Genomic DNA, 16216 nt, shown 5'->3' with positions numbered 1-16216 from the left:
CAGTACCCGAGGCGGAGGAAGCCCTTCTCTTCCTTTACGGCTCCCGCCCCTCCCCCACGGAATTCCCTTTTCCTTCCTCCTGAGCCCATCGGTGGTAAACACTGGACTCTGCTAGGCACTGTGCGGGGCCGTGCCCAGATGCACAAGACCTGGGCCCTGGCCCCCGGGAGCTTGGGGCCTGGTGGCCAGGTGGGAGGAACAAGGCATATGGATTTGAAAGAATTAGGGCTCCCAGAGGTCCGGTGGCAGAGAAGAAGCCAAATAAGTGGTGTGAGGTGACTAGTGGGAGTGGTGCATTCTCGCCTGGGGCAGTTGTGAGCAGGGGGGATTTTGATGCGGGGTGGGAAGGGGCCAGTATTCCAGGTGGAGGGTATGCTGTGCGCACGGCCGGACTGGGGGACAGAGGACAGGATGGCTCGGTCAGAACCCACGGGTTTGCGTCAGGACATGGGAGGCTGAGTTAGTGCCACAACTGCAGAAGCCGCGCCTGCCAGGCCGGAGGATTTGGAATTCGTTCTGAACTAGTGGTTCCCAAAGTATGGTCCTGGGGGTGCCCACGACCCTTCCAGAGGATTGGTGCCTTTGGAACTGTTTGCATAATGATACTTGCAGAGCTGCCCTGGTTCGTGCCCTTTCCACCTGACAGCGTAAAAGCAAGGGTGGTGTGGGGCGGCTGGAACTTCGGCGCAAACCGAGGCCGGGCCCGCAACGTACACTAGAAGCCGTTGTGTGCCTCGTGCTCACAACAACAAAATGCCGTATAATTTTGCAAAGTTCAGATCCTTGAGTATACATCTTTCCAAACATTCTGTGTGAAGAAGGCAGTTTTGCTGCGAACCGGACTGTGATGCTTGTCTTGAAAAGTGGCTTTGCTGCTGAGCCGTGAGCTGTACCAGTTACTTTTTTTAAGGAACACCATTTTAACGTGAAAGAACACCTGACAGACCAAACTAAAACTCTTCAGACTCTTGGGTATTTGGCAGACATTTTCTCAAAAATGAATGAAGTGAGCTTGTCACTTTAAAACCAGTATCAGTACTTGTTGCTAATGATAAAATTTGAGCCTTTGAAAAGCAAAAATTAGAATTTTAGAGACCTTGTGTCCACCGTCTAGGGCCTGACAGCTTCTCAGGACCTAAAAGACTTTTCTGATGAGACCAGTAGTGATGTTAGCAAGTAGTGATGATTTCTTGATTTTGTATAAGGAAATGTGTCAACATTTGGAAGATCTGCCTAACTCAGTAAAATACATTTTCCAATGCTTGATGTTACAGAATGCAAAATGCAAGATAGACCAGTGAAAAGTTCATTGATACGGTTTCAGATTCCACATCGCCACTAACCTTTAAGAAACTACCACTTGTCATATTTTAATGTAGTAGCAAAGAAGAACATCCATAATTGCCTGAAAAAGCTATTAAAATACTCTTTCCTCTTCTAACTACATGTCAGTGTGAGGCAGAATTTTCTTCACATTCTCCACCAAAACAACATATCACAACAGATTGACTGCAGAGGCCGATAGGAGAATCCAGCTGTCTTCTATTAAACTAGAAATTAAAGAGATTTGCAAAAGTTAAAACAATGACACTCTTCTAGCTAATTTTGTTTTTAAGAAAATGCAGGGTGTTTTTTTAAAAAAAAAAGTATGTTGGGCGCCTGGGTGGCTCAGTTGGTAAAGCGACTGCCTTCGGCTCAGCTCATGATCCCGGAGTCCTGGGATCAAGTCCCACATCGGGCTCCCTGCTCGGCAGGGAGTCTGCTTCTCCCTCTGACCCTATCCCCTCTCATGCTGTTTCTCTCTCTCTGTCAAATAAATAAGTAAAATCTTTAAAAAATAAAAAAATAAATAAAAAATAAAAAAAAGTATGTTATTTATGTTAACACGTAATGAGTTTATTGGGGGTTTTTTGTTTTGGGTTTTTTTAAGATTGTATTTATTTGAGAGAGTGTGTATGAGAGAGAGAACACAAGCAGTGTGCCGAGGGAGAAGCAAGCTCCCCGATGAGCAGGGAGCCCCACGTGGGGCTCCATCCCAGGACCCCGGGATCATGACCTGAGCCAAAGGCAGATGCTTACCCCACTGAGCCACCAGGCGTCCTGAGCTTACTGTTTTTAGATGAGTGAATATTTTTTAAATTTTTCAGTTTTAATTTCTAATATGGTAAATAGCAATAGCTCTTATCCCTGTAAACAAAACCTTTTGGGGATCTTCAGTAATTTTTAAGAATGTAAAAGGTCGTGGAAGTTTGAGAGCTGCCACTGTCAACCCTTGAGAGCCAGGAGTGTGAGCTGGGGGAGGGGGGTGGCATTCTGGATAGGATTTGTGTGACATGGGCTGGCCTCTCCAGGACACAAGCCGGGGCAGCTCTGGCAGGCCCCCTTGGGGGGGCCGGGACACCCAGGATGGATGGCCCCAGCTCAGCCACTGCTGAGCTCGGGCAGCCACAGGCCTCCGGGAGCCTCAGGTGCCCTGTTGGCTAGCTGGGACGATAATCCACCCGCGCAGCAGAATCACAAGCCTCCTGTCTGATAATGCTTGTGAAAAAGTGCTTTGTAAGTTGTGAAAGACTCGACGGGTATCTGTTTTTGTGGTTATTTTGACGGGCGCCAGTGATTAGCTGTCTCAGACGCTTGCCCCAGACCCCAGAACACCTGTCCAGTGGGTGCGAGAGGACATTAGGTAGCCAGAGGGGCACGCCCCACCCCCCACGTCTGCCTGCCCAGACCTCCTCCAGGAGCCAAGGCAGGGGCTGTGTGTGCTCTCCTGGGTACCAGGTGGAGGGGAGGCTACTGGGCTTCTGCTCAGCCCGGCTCTGGGGCCTTCGGGAAGAGAAGCCAGGAGGCAGGACTGGTGCGCGTGTGCGCCAGGCCGCCCACCGGCCGCCTGCTTGCTGCAGGGCCTGGAGCGGCCGCTGGGAGAGGAAGTGCAGTTGGTTACCAATCGGGTTATTTTCATAACGGCTGTCTCAGGCTCGGGGGAGGAGGGTGGCGAGGGGGAGGGGGTAGAGGAGCAGCCACAGCGGCTCGCTCTCCAAACTAGGACTTGCTCAGCCACAGGCCAGCAGCCTGGAGCCCCAGCCAGAGCCCCGGCTCGCCTGCCCACAGGGACCCCAGGCCCCACCCGCTCGCCCACCTCCTGCCTGCCACCCTGCCTTCCAGATCAGGTCAAAGGGGACTCACCCCCACCCCACCCCCAACTCTTCCTTGCCTTCTGCTTCCTCCTTCCTGTAGCTGTCTGGGTGGGTCTGGGGAGGAACGGATCAGGGTGGGCCCAGGCACCACCATTCCTGGATGAGGCTCTGAAGCTGATGGAAAAGGGAAGGGAAGGGAAGGGAAGGGAAAGGGTGGGCTAGGTGCCTGCCCCCACCAGGCCCCGTGGAGGTAAACATTACTGGCCTGCTGGCTGTTTCCTGTGCAGCCCTGGCCACCTGCTCCCCGCTGCACATTTGTTTTGTTTTGTTTTGGGCAGGCTCCTCTTAGCAAGTAAAGACCTTGGGAAAGGGGGACCCTGTCTCACCAGCCCTGAGGCAGGCCTCCCTTCCAGCTGTCCCCAGCTCCTTCCCTCTGACCTTCGGGCTGTGAGAGCAGAGCACCAGAGGTGGCTTCTGACCAGTATCCCCCTAGGGAGGCCGCGCCAGGCCCTTGCTCTGGGGCTGCTGGAAATGGGGCCACTGTGCACCATTCCCAGCCTTCCCTGAGGAGAGGGGCATGTGGGGCCCTGCTCGCAGCCGGGAATGGGAACCCTGGCTGCATCCCACAGGGTGTCCTGTGCCAGCACCTTGGGGCGCCAGGCCTGGTATGAGGGGCAGAGGGCATCCCTTACAGCATGGGCAGATACCCCCAGGGGACTCTGGCTGCCAGGCTCTATTCTTCATGTGGTGGGTGGTGGCCACCCCGGGTTCTCCTGCTTCCCTTTCTGGGTTCCCACTCCCGCCACGGGCAGAGACAAACCCCAGGAGATGGCACGATCCACATACCCCTGTGTCTACTGCGGGTGTAGGCTCTGCCATGCCCCTCCCCTCTGCCTGGTATCACCAGGTACTTTATCAGAACCTCCCTTAGGCCAACCTTCTGAACTAGGTGGTATCCCCATTTTGCGGAGGAGTAAGTTGAGGATCAGAAAGGTTAGTCGATCCACACCCGGGAAAGCAATGGCAGATGCAGGATTCCAAGGCCCTTGGGCTTTTCCACTTGAAACTAACATAGGGGGTGAGATGGTCTGGGCTGGGAGGCCAGGAGTCTGGTTCTTTCTAGCCCGTAGCCAGTGGAGCTGGGGAGTTCTCCTTGCGCCCTCGACAGCCAGCTGGAGGTCCCTGTCCCCTTTGGGTGTGAGGTCCCCCACGCGAAGGCTGAGGGGTAGCCGTTTTGCTCTGCCGTTGGTGTCAGAACCCCGGGGGGCCTCCTCCAGTGGCCTTTGCACGTAGCGCGTGGGTTGCTGCAGATGGCAAGCAGAGCGGTGCGAAGACAGCGCCCCTCGGGGCTGCGTGGTGGGGAGAGGCTGGGGCCTGAGGCCCGCGGGGGGGCTTCCGACTGGACCCAGGAGAAGCCTCGGCAGAGATAGGAAGTCTGGAACCAGAGGACAGCGGTTTCTCTGGAGACCAGAGCAGCAGGAAGCGTGGGGCCTGGGGGGAGGGGGCATTGGGAACATAGAGGCACGGGTACCGTGCAGGACAGATTGTCATAAAATATCAATTCGGTCTCGCAGCCTCCTTGGACAAACAAGGAAACTGAGGCCCATGTGGGGGCGGCTTTGCACGAGGTCACCCAACAGCGGCCTGGCCTAGCCCGCCTTGCGCCCCGCTCGCAGTGACTGCGCCGCCAGGCCTCCGATGCGACTCCAGGCCTCTCTTGTCAGCGTGGGTCTGGGGCAGCTGGCAGGGCCCAGGCCTCATCGCTGCTCACAGAGTGCCCGCAGCACCTCCCCCTGCCGACTGTGGCCTTTTGTTTTCTGGGTGACACTAGCATCAGGCGGTGTGTCCGGGTGACTAATCTCCAGGCCGGGCAGCTGTCACAGGGCGGCCTGACCAGATGGGCGGGGAAAGCCAACACCCGGGGGAGTGCTGACGAGCCAGCACCCAGGCAGCAACGGGCAGCTGGGCCTTCGGGCTTCTCTTCCTGGGTGCCGAGCAGACCGGAGTCAGGCAGCCCTGGGTTCAGGTCGCGGTTCTGCCACTGACTGGCCTTGTGACCTGGAGCACGTACTGCACCTGTTCAGGCCTCCTTTCTGTAACGGAGCCGCTGACCCTGCCCGCCTCGTGGGGTTGTGGTGGGGATCAAGTGAGATGATAAATGAAAGTACTTAGCTCGGGGCCTGTCCCATTGTAGGTGTTGAGTCAATGGGGCCGTTGTTGCCTTTATTAGGGCTCCCCTCCCTGCGCCATCCCCGCTCAGTCCCAGCCCCATGGCCCAGAAGGAAAGACTCTACTCTCCACTGTGGCTCCTGGAACACAGGCTTTGCCTTCACGCAGCCTTGGGTTCCGTCACTGGCTCCCCATTGACTCGCTGTGGACTTCCGGGCAAGTTGCCTCCTTGTGCCTCAGTTTCCCATCAGTAACATGGCAGGATGCAGTACCTATTCTTCCACGTTGCTCTGGTTTATAAAATGATACGTGTGTTTGTAAAGGGCTTAGCAGAGTGCCTGGCACATGGTGGGCACTCAAAACATGTCAGCTGTGGTGCTATTGATTTTAGTAGGAAGCCGAGAGCTCTCTGTCCACACTTGTTCTCCTACCCGCAGAGCTTACCTCCTGCCCTTCTCCCTGTCCCCTGCAGAGGCCGGGGACTGTAACAGGCAGTCTCGAGCACTGCTCCCCCCGGCACACTGCCTCCGCTGCTCACTGATCACGGGAGCTCGGATACCTTGGCCCCGTGTGCCTCTCCCTGAACACCCCCACACCCATCCAGGGCCTGGCGTTGCTTGCCCAGACTCCCGGGGTCGTCGTGGATTAAAGAGTGGGTGAGCGGGTGGTGGGAGAAACAGGCAGTAGACACGCAGCCCGGGCCTGAGTCCTCCAGCCTAGCACCCACCACCATTTGTCCAAGGCTCCCAGCCACCACCACGCCTGACTTCTGCCAGGCCCTCAGCAGGCGGACGGGTTTCTCTTGTCAGCCCCAGGCAGATGTCCCATGGCTGTGGCTCTGACCTTTCTGTGGCTGCCAGGGCCCAGGAGGTCACTTGATGGCGGGGCACAGGCATCCCTGGGCATTCTGGAGGCATTCCCCTCCCGGCCCCCAAGCCTACCAGGCTTCCTGCCCTTCCCCCACCTTCGGAAGAAGTGAGGGTGCAATAATCCCAGCAGCCTGTGAAGAAGAGGCAGCCGGGAGTAGGTGAGCTGGTGAAGGAAGCTGGGCCCGTGTTCAGCACAGGTCAAGGGAGGATGGTTTGAGGAAGGATGGTCCCCATGGGTTCTGCCTCCCTGCAGGAGGGAACTCTGGGGCGGAGAGTTGGATCTCCCAGCGTTGGCCCCTCGGACACAGTGCAGTTCACAGGCTCCCTTGGCAGCAGGGCTGGAAGGGTGTTCAAACATCCCCCATCAGCCGGTACTTTCACACATGGGGGATCCATACTAGGCCTCTGCAGAAGGGTAAGACAGAGCAGTCTAGTACAGGAAAGTTCTTTCTTTTAGCCGCTCAGAGGTAGAGATGCACACCCAGAACATACCTGGAAGGCTTTTCTCTTGGCTCAGTCCTCTTGTTGCTCCCCATACACAGTGGCCCTGCGTGAGGCCTAGGGTGGCTCTCCCCCTGTGCGGCTCTCCTCAGTCCTGACGGCCTTGGTCCCCAGGGTCCTTTGATCCCTAAGTCAGATTGGCTCCATTTCTAGTGCCACTCTCAGCCTGACCCCACGACTTGGGGCTGAGAGACTCTGGGGATCTTACCCGGACTGAATTTCTTTTCAGAGAGCCTCGTTTTATTATCATAGCTTAGTTTGTGCCATGTCCGAGGAGGGGACACCTAAACCTAAGCTGCCCTGAGTCGGTAGCCAAACAAAGGCCCAATGAGAGGAAAAGAAAAGGCTTATCCTTGGCCCCTCCGTCTGTAGAGGCCGATTGCAACCGGGAACCCAGGACTGCGGGCTTTCAGCTTCCTTTTTTTCTTTTCCATCAGCTTCAGGCGAGGGAGTCAAAGGCCAGGGCTTTGTGGTTTATGGTGCCTGGACAGAGGAGCCGCATGGCTGGCCGGAAGCCCCTTGTACCCATTACTCCTGGGGCAGCATAGGGTATAATTGGGGGGGGGGGACGGGGTGTTAGTGCTTCCGGCAGTGGTAAATGTGGGCTCCCCTGAGGATTCCGTGGTATCCTCAAACACCGTGTTTATGGAGGTCAGAGGCCGTGGGCCCTCCCCCTTTCCCCCTGTGTCCCTTCTCTGCTCAAAGGGCAGAGGCTGTGACTGGGCTCCTGGGCGCAGGGTGGGCCATAGGCTGGCCCAGCTCCTGATGCTCCCGGTCTCTGCCCAACAGCCGTCCGCCTGGCCCTGCCATGGAGACCTTCTTTAGGAGACGCTTCCAGCGGAAGGCGCCGGGCCCTGGGGAGGGGCAGCGGCGGCCCAGCAGCGTGGGGCTGCCCACAGGCAAGGTCCGACGCCGCTCCCCTGCCGGGCAGGCCTCCTCCTTGCTGGTCCAGCGGCGCCGCTCCAGCGCACAGCTTCAGGGCTGCCTCCTGAGCTGCGGGGTGGGGGCCCGGGGCACCAGCCGCCGGCGCTCCAGCACCGTGCCCCCTGCCTGCAACCCCCGCTTCGTCGTGGATGAGGTGCCCGCCCCCCAGCCTGCCACGGTCGGGGCGCAGCCTCTGGGCACACCCCTGCTGTTGGCTGGGCTCATAGGCATGCCTGAGGAGGAGGACGTGGCCGTTGCGGCATTGAGTGCCCCCCAGCCGGGCGCCAAGAGACCAGGGCCCTCCTCACACCGGGGCACCCTCGTGCCCATGCTTCGCTGCCTGCACCGGCGCCGGGCCTCGGCCCCCCTGGTCCCTGCGGACGTGGTGTATGACCGCGCCCTCTGGGGCCTGCATGGTTACTATCGGCGCCTCAGCCAGCAGCAGCCCCCCAGCCAGCACCCTGGCCCTGGGGCCCGAAGAGCCTCAGGCAGCACAGCTGGTGCGCTGATGCCCGCCCGTGCGCGCCCGCTGTCCCGCAGGCGCCAGGTGGCCCTACGGCGCAAGTCAGCAGGACCCCAGACCTGGAGTGCCCTGCTTCCGTAGGTATAGCTGCGGCTGGCAGGGCGAGGGCGCTGGCCTGGGGGAAGGACCTCTAGGCTCTGCCTGGCCTGCGGCCCGCCCCCCCACCCCTCTTGGGAATAGCTCTGGACAGTGCCTGGAAGCCAGCGCACCCCACAAGGGCTGTGAGGAGGGCTAAGTCTCCTGCAGGGAACCTCCCAGAGCCCTAGGCTGCCGTGGGGCATCCCCTACCCTCCTCACTGCGGTCCCCGTCTTGGCCAGGGGTTGAAGTCACAGTGAGGGCAGAGATCCCAGGTAAGGGGGGGAAGGAAGCAGAGTCTCCAGGTGCTCAGCTGGCCTCAGCGATCTCCTTTTCTGCAGGAAAGCCATCACCAAGTCGGGCCTCCAGCACCTGGCACCCCCTCCTCCCACTCCCGGGGCCCTGTGCAGCGAGCCAGAGCGGCAGATCCGGAGCACTGTGGACTGGAGCGTGAGTGGCAGGGTGCTGGGAGGGAGGGACAGGTGGGTACCAGGGCAGCAGCTGGAGGTGGAGGGAAGTGCGGGGGGCAACTGCGGGAGGAGCCCATGGGCCTTTGGGATCAGGGCAGACCTGCTGGGGTGGACACGTTTCAGCCCAGCCCTCAAGAGCAGGGATAGTGGGAGGAGCGCCCGGCAGGCTCAGTTGGTGGAGCTGGCGGCTCTTCATCTCGGGGGTTGTAAGTCTGAGCCCCACGTTGGGTGTAGAGATTACTTAAAAAAACCTTTTTAAATCTTCAGAAAAAAAAAAATAGGGACAGTGGGGAAACAGGATGGAGCAGAGTAGATTGCAGTAGCTGGAGCAGGTTTGTCTTGGGAGAGAGGTGAGTCTGTAGGGCTACCTACCATCAGTCAGGTAGCAGGTTTGCGCTGAGCACGCTCATCTCGTGGTCTAGGAGTCCGCGACGTATGGGGAACACATCTGGTTCGAGACCAACGTGTCGGGGGACTTCTGCTATGTTGGGGAGCAGTACTGTGTAGCTAAGATGCTGGTGAGTGAGCCCTGGGTGGCACGCTGTCCCCTGCTGGTGGAGCGGGTCTAGAAGCCTGTAGGCGGACTTCTGCTGGCCTGACAGCTGTAGCCCTTTCCAGGGAAGGTGGGAGCAAGGCGCTCTCCTGAGCGCCCCTGCTGAGGGCTGCCTGAGGATGGCAGGAGGAATGGGGACTGTGTTCTGATGCCAGCACTGCGAATTCCCAGTGAACACAGAGGGCAGCTGTGCCGGGGCACATGTAAGGATTTCTCTTCCTGCCCTGGGGCAGCATCCTGGATGGAGTTACCTGGTGCCTCAGGGCCCTCTCTTCGTTTTCTGCAGCAGAAATCAGTGTCCCGGAGAAAGTGTGCAGCCTGCAAGATCGTGGTGCACACCCCCTGCATCGAACAACTGGAGAAGGTGAGGATGCGTGCTCAGCCTTTCCCGCCCCTCCCCTTTGGGTGCCGAAGGCATCTTGTACACACACGTGTGTGTCTCTGCACGCCTATTCACGTTACACGCCTCACCTGCCAAGAGCGTCCCAGCCTGCGTGGTGGTGTAGAGCCAAAGACCCTGGAGCTGAAATGCCTGCATTTGAATCCTGTCTCCCCCCTTTTTATCTACCCTACCCCACTGCCCAGAACAAGCCTGGCACAGAGTGGGGCTCACTGACTGTTAGTGGGATGAATGAGTGAGTGACAGCCAAGACACCATTTTACCCACACCGAAGTCCACATTTAGAATGGGCTGTTGTCTTGCCGAAGCTTGGCCCTGTCCGCTACATACCCCTGCCCTAGAGACCCTTCCCTAAGGACGGTTGTCCGCAGTGTGTCGACAGCTGGTGGCGTGTCTGGGCCCCGTGCTTCCGAAGGGAAGTAGAGGGAACCCTGGGGAGGCAGGTCCGGGCAGAGGGTGGGAGGGCTCCCCAGGCAGCACATGGGAAAGCCTGTAGGACTGGGAACAGCATGAACAAGGCTAACGTGGGCCACTTGCCCCAGCCCCTGACTCCTAGAGCAAGGTTTCCCCGCAACTGTGCTAAGGCTGAAGCAGGGACGGTTGGGAAAAGAGAAACAAACCTAGCCCCAGGCGTTCCAGAGCCCGAGCTGGAGACCAGACCAGTTTCCACGGATGAGCTAATGGTCTCCAGGGACCAGCCAGCGCAGGTCTGCCAGCAAGGATCGGGGCGCCTGCACGCACCTCGGCTGGGAGCCCCAGAGGGTGAGGGAAAATCTGGGGGGGGGAGCACAGCGTGCTGCCTTTTAGTGGGGGAGGTGGACACTCCCAGTGTCCCCCATGCCAGCGGACTGACAGAGGAAGGAAAGGGTCCTTCTGGCTAGTGGAGAGGCGGCAGGGATGCAGGAGGGCTTCTGAGAAGAGGGGTCTCACATTCTGAGGGCTCCCAGGATGATTTGGGGCTATCCCTGCCTTGTGAGGATGACCCTGAGTGACACTTTGCTGGAGAAGGTGGCTAGATGCCTGAGCCCCTGAAAGGAGGCTCTGACATCTCGGTGGTCATTGCAATGCTTCACAGATAAATTTCCGCTGTAAGCCGTCCTTCCGCGAATCAGGCTCCAGGAACATCCGTGAGGTAAGTGCCCAGGGTAGTTATGGGTGAGGAGGCCCCAGGTTTCCTGAGGGGCCTTCTCCGCAGTGTCTCCAGAGTGCCCCTTTGAGGCTGCTCTGGGGTGCGGGGAGGTGCAGGACTGAGGCTCGGAGAGGGCCTCGATGGGGAAGGCCTGGCTGGCCCTGCTTGCGGGGCAGGGGGGAGGCACCGCCTGCCTCTCGTGCCTCCTCGCTCTTCTCCCCCGGCCGGAGCCTCGGCCCCCACCTGGAGGCCATGGAGAGAAGCCTCCAGCCACTCTCACTCACGCTTCTGCAGAGCTTCCTGCAGCCCCACGCCTCACGTTAATATATTGAGGGGTGCAGGCCACACTCAGGGCTCACGCCTCACCACCCCTCACTCTGGTGATTCTCTCTCCTCCTCCACCAGCCAACCTTTGTGCGGCACCACTGGGTACACCGGCGACGCCAGGATGGCAAGTGTCGCCACTGTGGGAAGGTGAGGCTCTGCCCCAGGAGGTGGGCCAGCCCGCTCCCCTCCCCGGACCTGGACCCTGCGGCCCCCGAGCCTCGGGCCATGAGTCCAGTGTGAGCTGCCCGTGGCTGACGGTGTCTCCTGAGTGCAGAGTCCTAGGGCTCACTCCCAGCCTGGCTGAGGGGCCCCGTCAGTCCCAAAACACCCAGGTCTCTGGACGGAGCAGGAGAGCAGGGAAGAAAGTGAGCTTCTCGTGCGGTGTATCTGGACCGCCTTGAAGCCGTGCGGGAGCCCTCTGAGAATTGTATATAGACGTACTGATTTGGTAACTGAGCACAGTATTTGTTGCGCCCCTGTTGGGTGCTGAGCCCCGAGCTGGGTAATGAGGTCCCTGCCTTCCTGGAGGAGGCTGTGGCTTGAAGACAGACTCTGCGGGCAGTCTTCCTGAGCACAGTCCACAGCGTGGCGGCCACTTACTCGTCATCTGCTTCTGCTCTGTTTCCCTCAGTAAGCGCAGGCTCTGGAAGGTCTCGGGGCCTCGTCCCTCTTTCCTCTGCTCACTTTCAGTGCCGAGCACGGGGTCCGGCACACAGCAGGTCCTCAGTAAATGTCTGTGGAATGAACAAGGGAATGAATGTGACAGGTGCTGTGAAGAAGTGTGAAGCACTCTTAAGCATGTACCGGGGGGCTTCGGGGTCTGGGGTCAGGAAGGAGGGAATCTCCTCTGGCAGGAGTTAGCTGTGACCCCTTCTAACAGATCGGGTGTGTGCACCCAGCGCCTTGCAGGTAACTTCAGAGAATCGCAGGCCTCCCTGCTCCAGGGCCTTATTTGACAGTTGTTTTAATTTTTAAAAATGGGCTCAATTTCCCTGGGTGGAGAGAGGTTGGCCACGGAAGAGGGGCTGGGCCTGCTGCTCTGGGCCCGGCCGCTGGTGCCCCAACCACCCTCTCCACCCTAGGGCTTCCAGCAGAAGTTCACCTTCCACAGCAAGGAGATTGTGGCCATCAGTTGCTCCTGGTGCAAGCAGGCAGTAAGTGGTGCTCGCCCCGGCCCCCCGGAGGCTGTCCCCTGGGTGACACTGCGAGGGGGGCCCCCAGGGCTCAGCTCAGGCTGAGCTCAGCTGCGCCCCCCGCCCTTCTAGTACCACAGCAAGGTGTCCTGCTTCATGCTGCAACAGATAGAGGAGCCGTGCTCCCTGGGCGTGCACGCTGCTGTGGTCATCCCACCCACCTGGATCCTCCGTGCCCGCAGGCCACAGGTGAGTCCTGCCTGCACCCGTAACACCACCCCCACACGTGGGCTCTGCCAGCTGCCCCAGCCCACCTGCCTTGTCGCCAATGCCCCTGCTTCCCTTGCAGAATACCCTCAAGGCAAGCAAGAAGAAAAAAAGAGCATCCTTCAAGAGGAAATCTAGCAAGAAAGGGCCAGAGGTTAGTCCTGGGGCTGGGTGGGCAGCTGGAGGTGAACAGGAAGGAGGGGCCTGTTTCTTGAAGTACTGAGCTCCCTGGGCCCCTGGGGAAGGTGGGAGGCCAGATCCGAGTTGCCTCTCTGTGGCCAGGCCCACCTTAAGGTCTGCCCTGGAGGCAGAACGTGAGGGGGCACCGCCAAGAACGAGCGTGAGGTCTGTCCAGCCAGGGTAGAGTCTTACAGTCTCCCTGTCTCCAAGGAGGGCCGTTGGAGACCCTTCATCATCAGGCCCACCCCGTCGCCCCTCATGAAGCCCCTGCTGGTGTTTGTGAACCCCAAGAGTGGGGGCAACCAGGTACGCACAGCCTCCCTCTCCATTGAAAGCCTCCGGGGGAGGAGCGGGGTCAAGCTCCGCAACCCTTCCCTCCCCAGCAAATGCTCCCAGGTTCCATTGCAGGCTCCTGCCCCATCCCTCTTGCCCAGAGGTCCTGAGGAAATCAGAGCCTCGCCCTTTGCTGGGCCTGGTTCCCACAGCCACGTCCGTCCTCCTTCTCACATGCTTCTCCCCACCTCAGTCCACCAGCCCTGACCGACTCCCCCGGTGCCCCCTACAGGGCGCTAAGATCATCCAGTCCTTCCTGTGGTATCTCAACCCCCGACAAGTCTTTGACCTGAGCCAGGGAGGGCCCAAGGAGGCGTAAGTACTTGCCGTGGCTCTGTGGAGATGGTGGGGAGGGCTTGCCTGGCGCAGAGGGCCAGGCGCACGTACCCTGGCCCTGTTCCTGTCTTCTGACTCTAGGCTGGAGATGTACCGCAAAGTGCACAACCTGCGCATCCTGGCGTGTGGAGGCGACGGCACGGTGAGTCCTCCTGCCTCTCCAGCGGGGGCCCGAGCCTGGGCCCCCGCTGGTCTGACCTGGCCTCTTCTGCTCTGCCCCCTCCAGGTCGGCTGGATCCTCTCCACTCTGGACCAGCTGCGCTTAAAGCCACCACCCCCTGTTGCCATTCTGCCCCTGGGCACTGGCAATGACTTGGCCCGTACCCTCAACTGGGGTGGGGTAAGAGCCCAGAGGCGGGGAGTGGGGGTGGGCTGTGCTGCTGCGGGGGGCTCTCCCCAAGAGAGGCTCAGTTCCTGCCTTGTCCCCTCAGGGCTACACGGATGAGCCTGTGTCCAAGATCCTCTCCCACGTGGAGGAGGGGAATGTGGTGCAGCTAGACCGCTGGGACCTCCGTGCTGAGCCCAACCCCGACGCAGGGCCAGAGGAGCGTGATGAGGGCGCCACTGACCGGGTAGGTCGGCCAGGGCCATGATGGGGAAAGCCCTCTGTCCCACTTGCCAGTTCTGGGGCTTTGGACAAATCTCTTCATTTCTCCAGACTTTCGGCCTCTCCTGTACGATGGTAATAATGGTACCCCATAAGTTAGCCTCTGGGCAAATATTTACTGAATATCCACCACATGCCAGGCATCATTTTAAGCAGCAACAAAACAAAGTCCCCATTCTCACGGAGCCCCTACAGAATACGGCACTTGTGGACGAAGTGTCGGGGGTGGGGGGACTGGAAAGCCAGGGAAGAGCATGCCAGCAGGGCCCAGGGTGTTTGGTATACGGGGCACTTGGAGCAGCCCCACGGGAGCTGGGAGCCGAGAGGGCAGAACTGGAGGCAGGCTTCGGGCTAGAGGGAAGAGCTTTCTGGCGGATCCTGTTAACTGTGGGAAAGGCTTCCAAAACTGCGTGGGCCAAGCCAGCCTGGTGGCCAGAGCAGGGAGGTGGCTGTGTGGCCCAGCCCTCATGCTGGGCCCTTGACCTTTTTCCAGCTGCCCCTGGATGTCTTCAACAACTACTTCAGCCTGGGCTTTGATGCCCATGTCACCCTGGAATTTCATGAGTCTCGAGGTGGGCAACCACTTGCCGCGAAAGCATCGGGAGGCTGGGGAGGGGAGGACACAGGAGGGTACCGAGAGGGTCAGAACTTGCCCCTGGCAGTTCCCAGCCCTCGTTTCCCACCCCAGCCTGGGAAGCCCCAGCAGGTTCAGAATGACTGACTGTCCCGGTTCTTGTCGCCCCCCAGAGGCCAACCCAGAGAAATTCAACAGCCGCTTTCGGAATAAGATGTTCTATGCCGGGGTGAGTCTGGGATCTGCCAGCAACAGGCCCCCCCTTCCCCCCCCCCGCCATGCCCACTATTCTCCCACCTGTGCCCCCTGCATACCTGTATGTGCCAGGCCACAGGACCCCTGCCAGGCAGTGGTGAGCAAAAGTCCCTGTCGCCAGATGGTGACGCCCTCTCTCGCCCACAGACAGCCTTCTCTGACTTCCTGATGGGCAGCTCTAAGGACTTGGCCAAGCACATCCGAGTGGTGGTAAGCGGACCAAGCTGGCAGGCAGGGTAGGTGAGCCCAGCGGGGACGGAGGCCACCTTGGCACCATATATACCCTACACCCTCCCCTGGTCCTGCCTGCAGTGTGACGGAACTGACCTGACCCCCAAGATTCAGGACCTGAAACCCCAGTGCATTGTTTTCCTGAATATCCCCAGGTGAGGACAGGAGGGCCCTGTGTGTGCCCTGATGTCTCCACCCTGCACAACAGCCCTCTGAAGGCCCTTGTGTTACCTTCCCCTTCAGGTACTGTGCAGGCACCATGCCCTGGGGCCACCCTGGGGAGCACCACGACTTTGAGCCCCAGCGGCACGACGATGGCTACCTCGAGGTCATTGGCTTTACCATGACATCTCTGGTGAGTGGGCCAGCATGGGACCTGCCTGCAGCCCTGGCTCTGTCCCCACAGTGACCAGGAGCACTGTCCCAAGATGGAAGGGGGAGGGGCGCCTGGGTGGCTCAGTCGTTAAGCGTCTGCCTTCGGCTCAGGTCATGATCCCAGGGTCCTGGGATCGAGCCCCGCATCGGGCTCCCTGTTCTGCAGGAAGCCTGCTTCTCCCTCTCCCACTCTCCCTGCTTGTGTTCCCTCTCTCACGGTCTCTCTCTCTCTCTGTCAAATAAATAAATAAATAATCTAAAAAAAAAAAAAAAAAAAAAGATGGAAGGGGGGAGTGTCACCAAACTTCCCTTCACTGGCCAAGATGGGAGAATTCATGCTCCTCTCCCTGGCTGGGGTTCCCCCTCCCTTCTCTGACCAGGGTCTCACTCTCCCCTCCCCTCTCTGACTGGGGTCCTATCCTCCCTCTGCTCTCTGGGGGATTGTTGTCGCTCTGTTCCCTGGCCAGAGCATCCATGCGGGGAACAGAGCTTGGGGTCCCACTACCCCTGCCCCTGACCTGAGCCTCCTGCACCCACAGGCGGCGCTGCAGGTAGGCGGGCACGGCGAGCGGTTGACACAGTGCCGTGAGGTGGTACTCACCACGTCCAAGGCCATCCCAGTGCAGGTGGATGGTGAGCCCTGCAAGCTCGCGGCCTCGCGCATTCGCATCGCCCTGCGCAACCAGGCCACTATGGTGCAGAAGGCCAAGCGGCGGAGCACCGCCCCCCTGCACAGCGAGTATGTTCCCCTCCCAGCCACCACCAGACGCTGCCCCTCTCTCGAGCCTCAGTTTCCCCAGCTGGAGAGGGGGCTACCGGTTGCCCTGTCCCGGGAAAGCGAGGCAGGGCC

The 16216-nt window shown here is 59.5% G+C and overlaps 1 protein-coding gene across 6 annotated transcripts in view; it reads left to right on the top strand.

The window, feature by feature from the left end:
• DGKZ (diacylglycerol kinase zeta) overlaps positions 1-16216 on the top strand; it is a 40651-nt gene that overhangs the window by 20195 nt on the left and 4240 nt on the right. For 2 of the 6 annotated variants that reach the window (XM_081798208.1, XM_081798210.1), the window contains exons 2-20: positions 8538-8646; positions 9089-9184; positions 9509-9583; positions 10695-10751; positions 11154-11222; positions 12158-12229; positions 12341-12457; positions 12558-12629; positions 12866-12961; positions 13221-13303; positions 13406-13466; positions 13551-13664; positions 13756-13896; positions 14425-14503; positions 14679-14734; positions 14908-14970; positions 15073-15146; positions 15235-15346; positions 15906-16177. In XM_081798208.1, the coding sequence (XP_081654334.1) occupies positions 8538-8646; positions 9089-9184; positions 9509-9583; positions 10695-10751; positions 11154-11222; positions 12158-12229; positions 12341-12457; positions 12558-12629; positions 12866-12961; positions 13221-13303; positions 13406-13466; positions 13551-13664; positions 13756-13896; positions 14425-14503; positions 14679-14734; positions 14908-14970; positions 15073-15146; positions 15235-15346; positions 15906-16177 (1818 nt within the window). Of the gene's footprint in view, positions 1-7462; positions 8198-8537; positions 8647-9088; positions 9185-9505; positions 9584-10694; positions 10752-11153; positions 11223-12157; positions 12230-12340; positions 12458-12557; positions 12630-12865; positions 12962-13220; positions 13304-13405; positions 13467-13550; positions 13665-13755; positions 13897-14424; positions 14504-14678; positions 14735-14907; positions 14971-15072; positions 15147-15234; positions 15347-15905; positions 16178-16216 lie in introns of all 6 variants that reach the window. The other 4 variants (XM_081798211.1, XM_081798209.1, XM_081798207.1 and 1 more) reach the window with 3 other exon arrangements.

The sequence above is a fragment of the Leptonychotes weddellii genome, chromosome 11 (assembly GCF_054177405.1).
Source record: "Leptonychotes weddellii isolate Sample4059 chromosome 11, ASM5417740v2, whole genome shotgun sequence".
Classification (NCBI taxonomy): Eukaryota; Metazoa; Chordata; class Mammalia; order Carnivora; family Phocidae; genus Leptonychotes; species Leptonychotes weddellii.
Note: the sequence above shows the minus strand (reverse complement) of the source record. Positions and strands in the feature narration are given on the sequence as shown.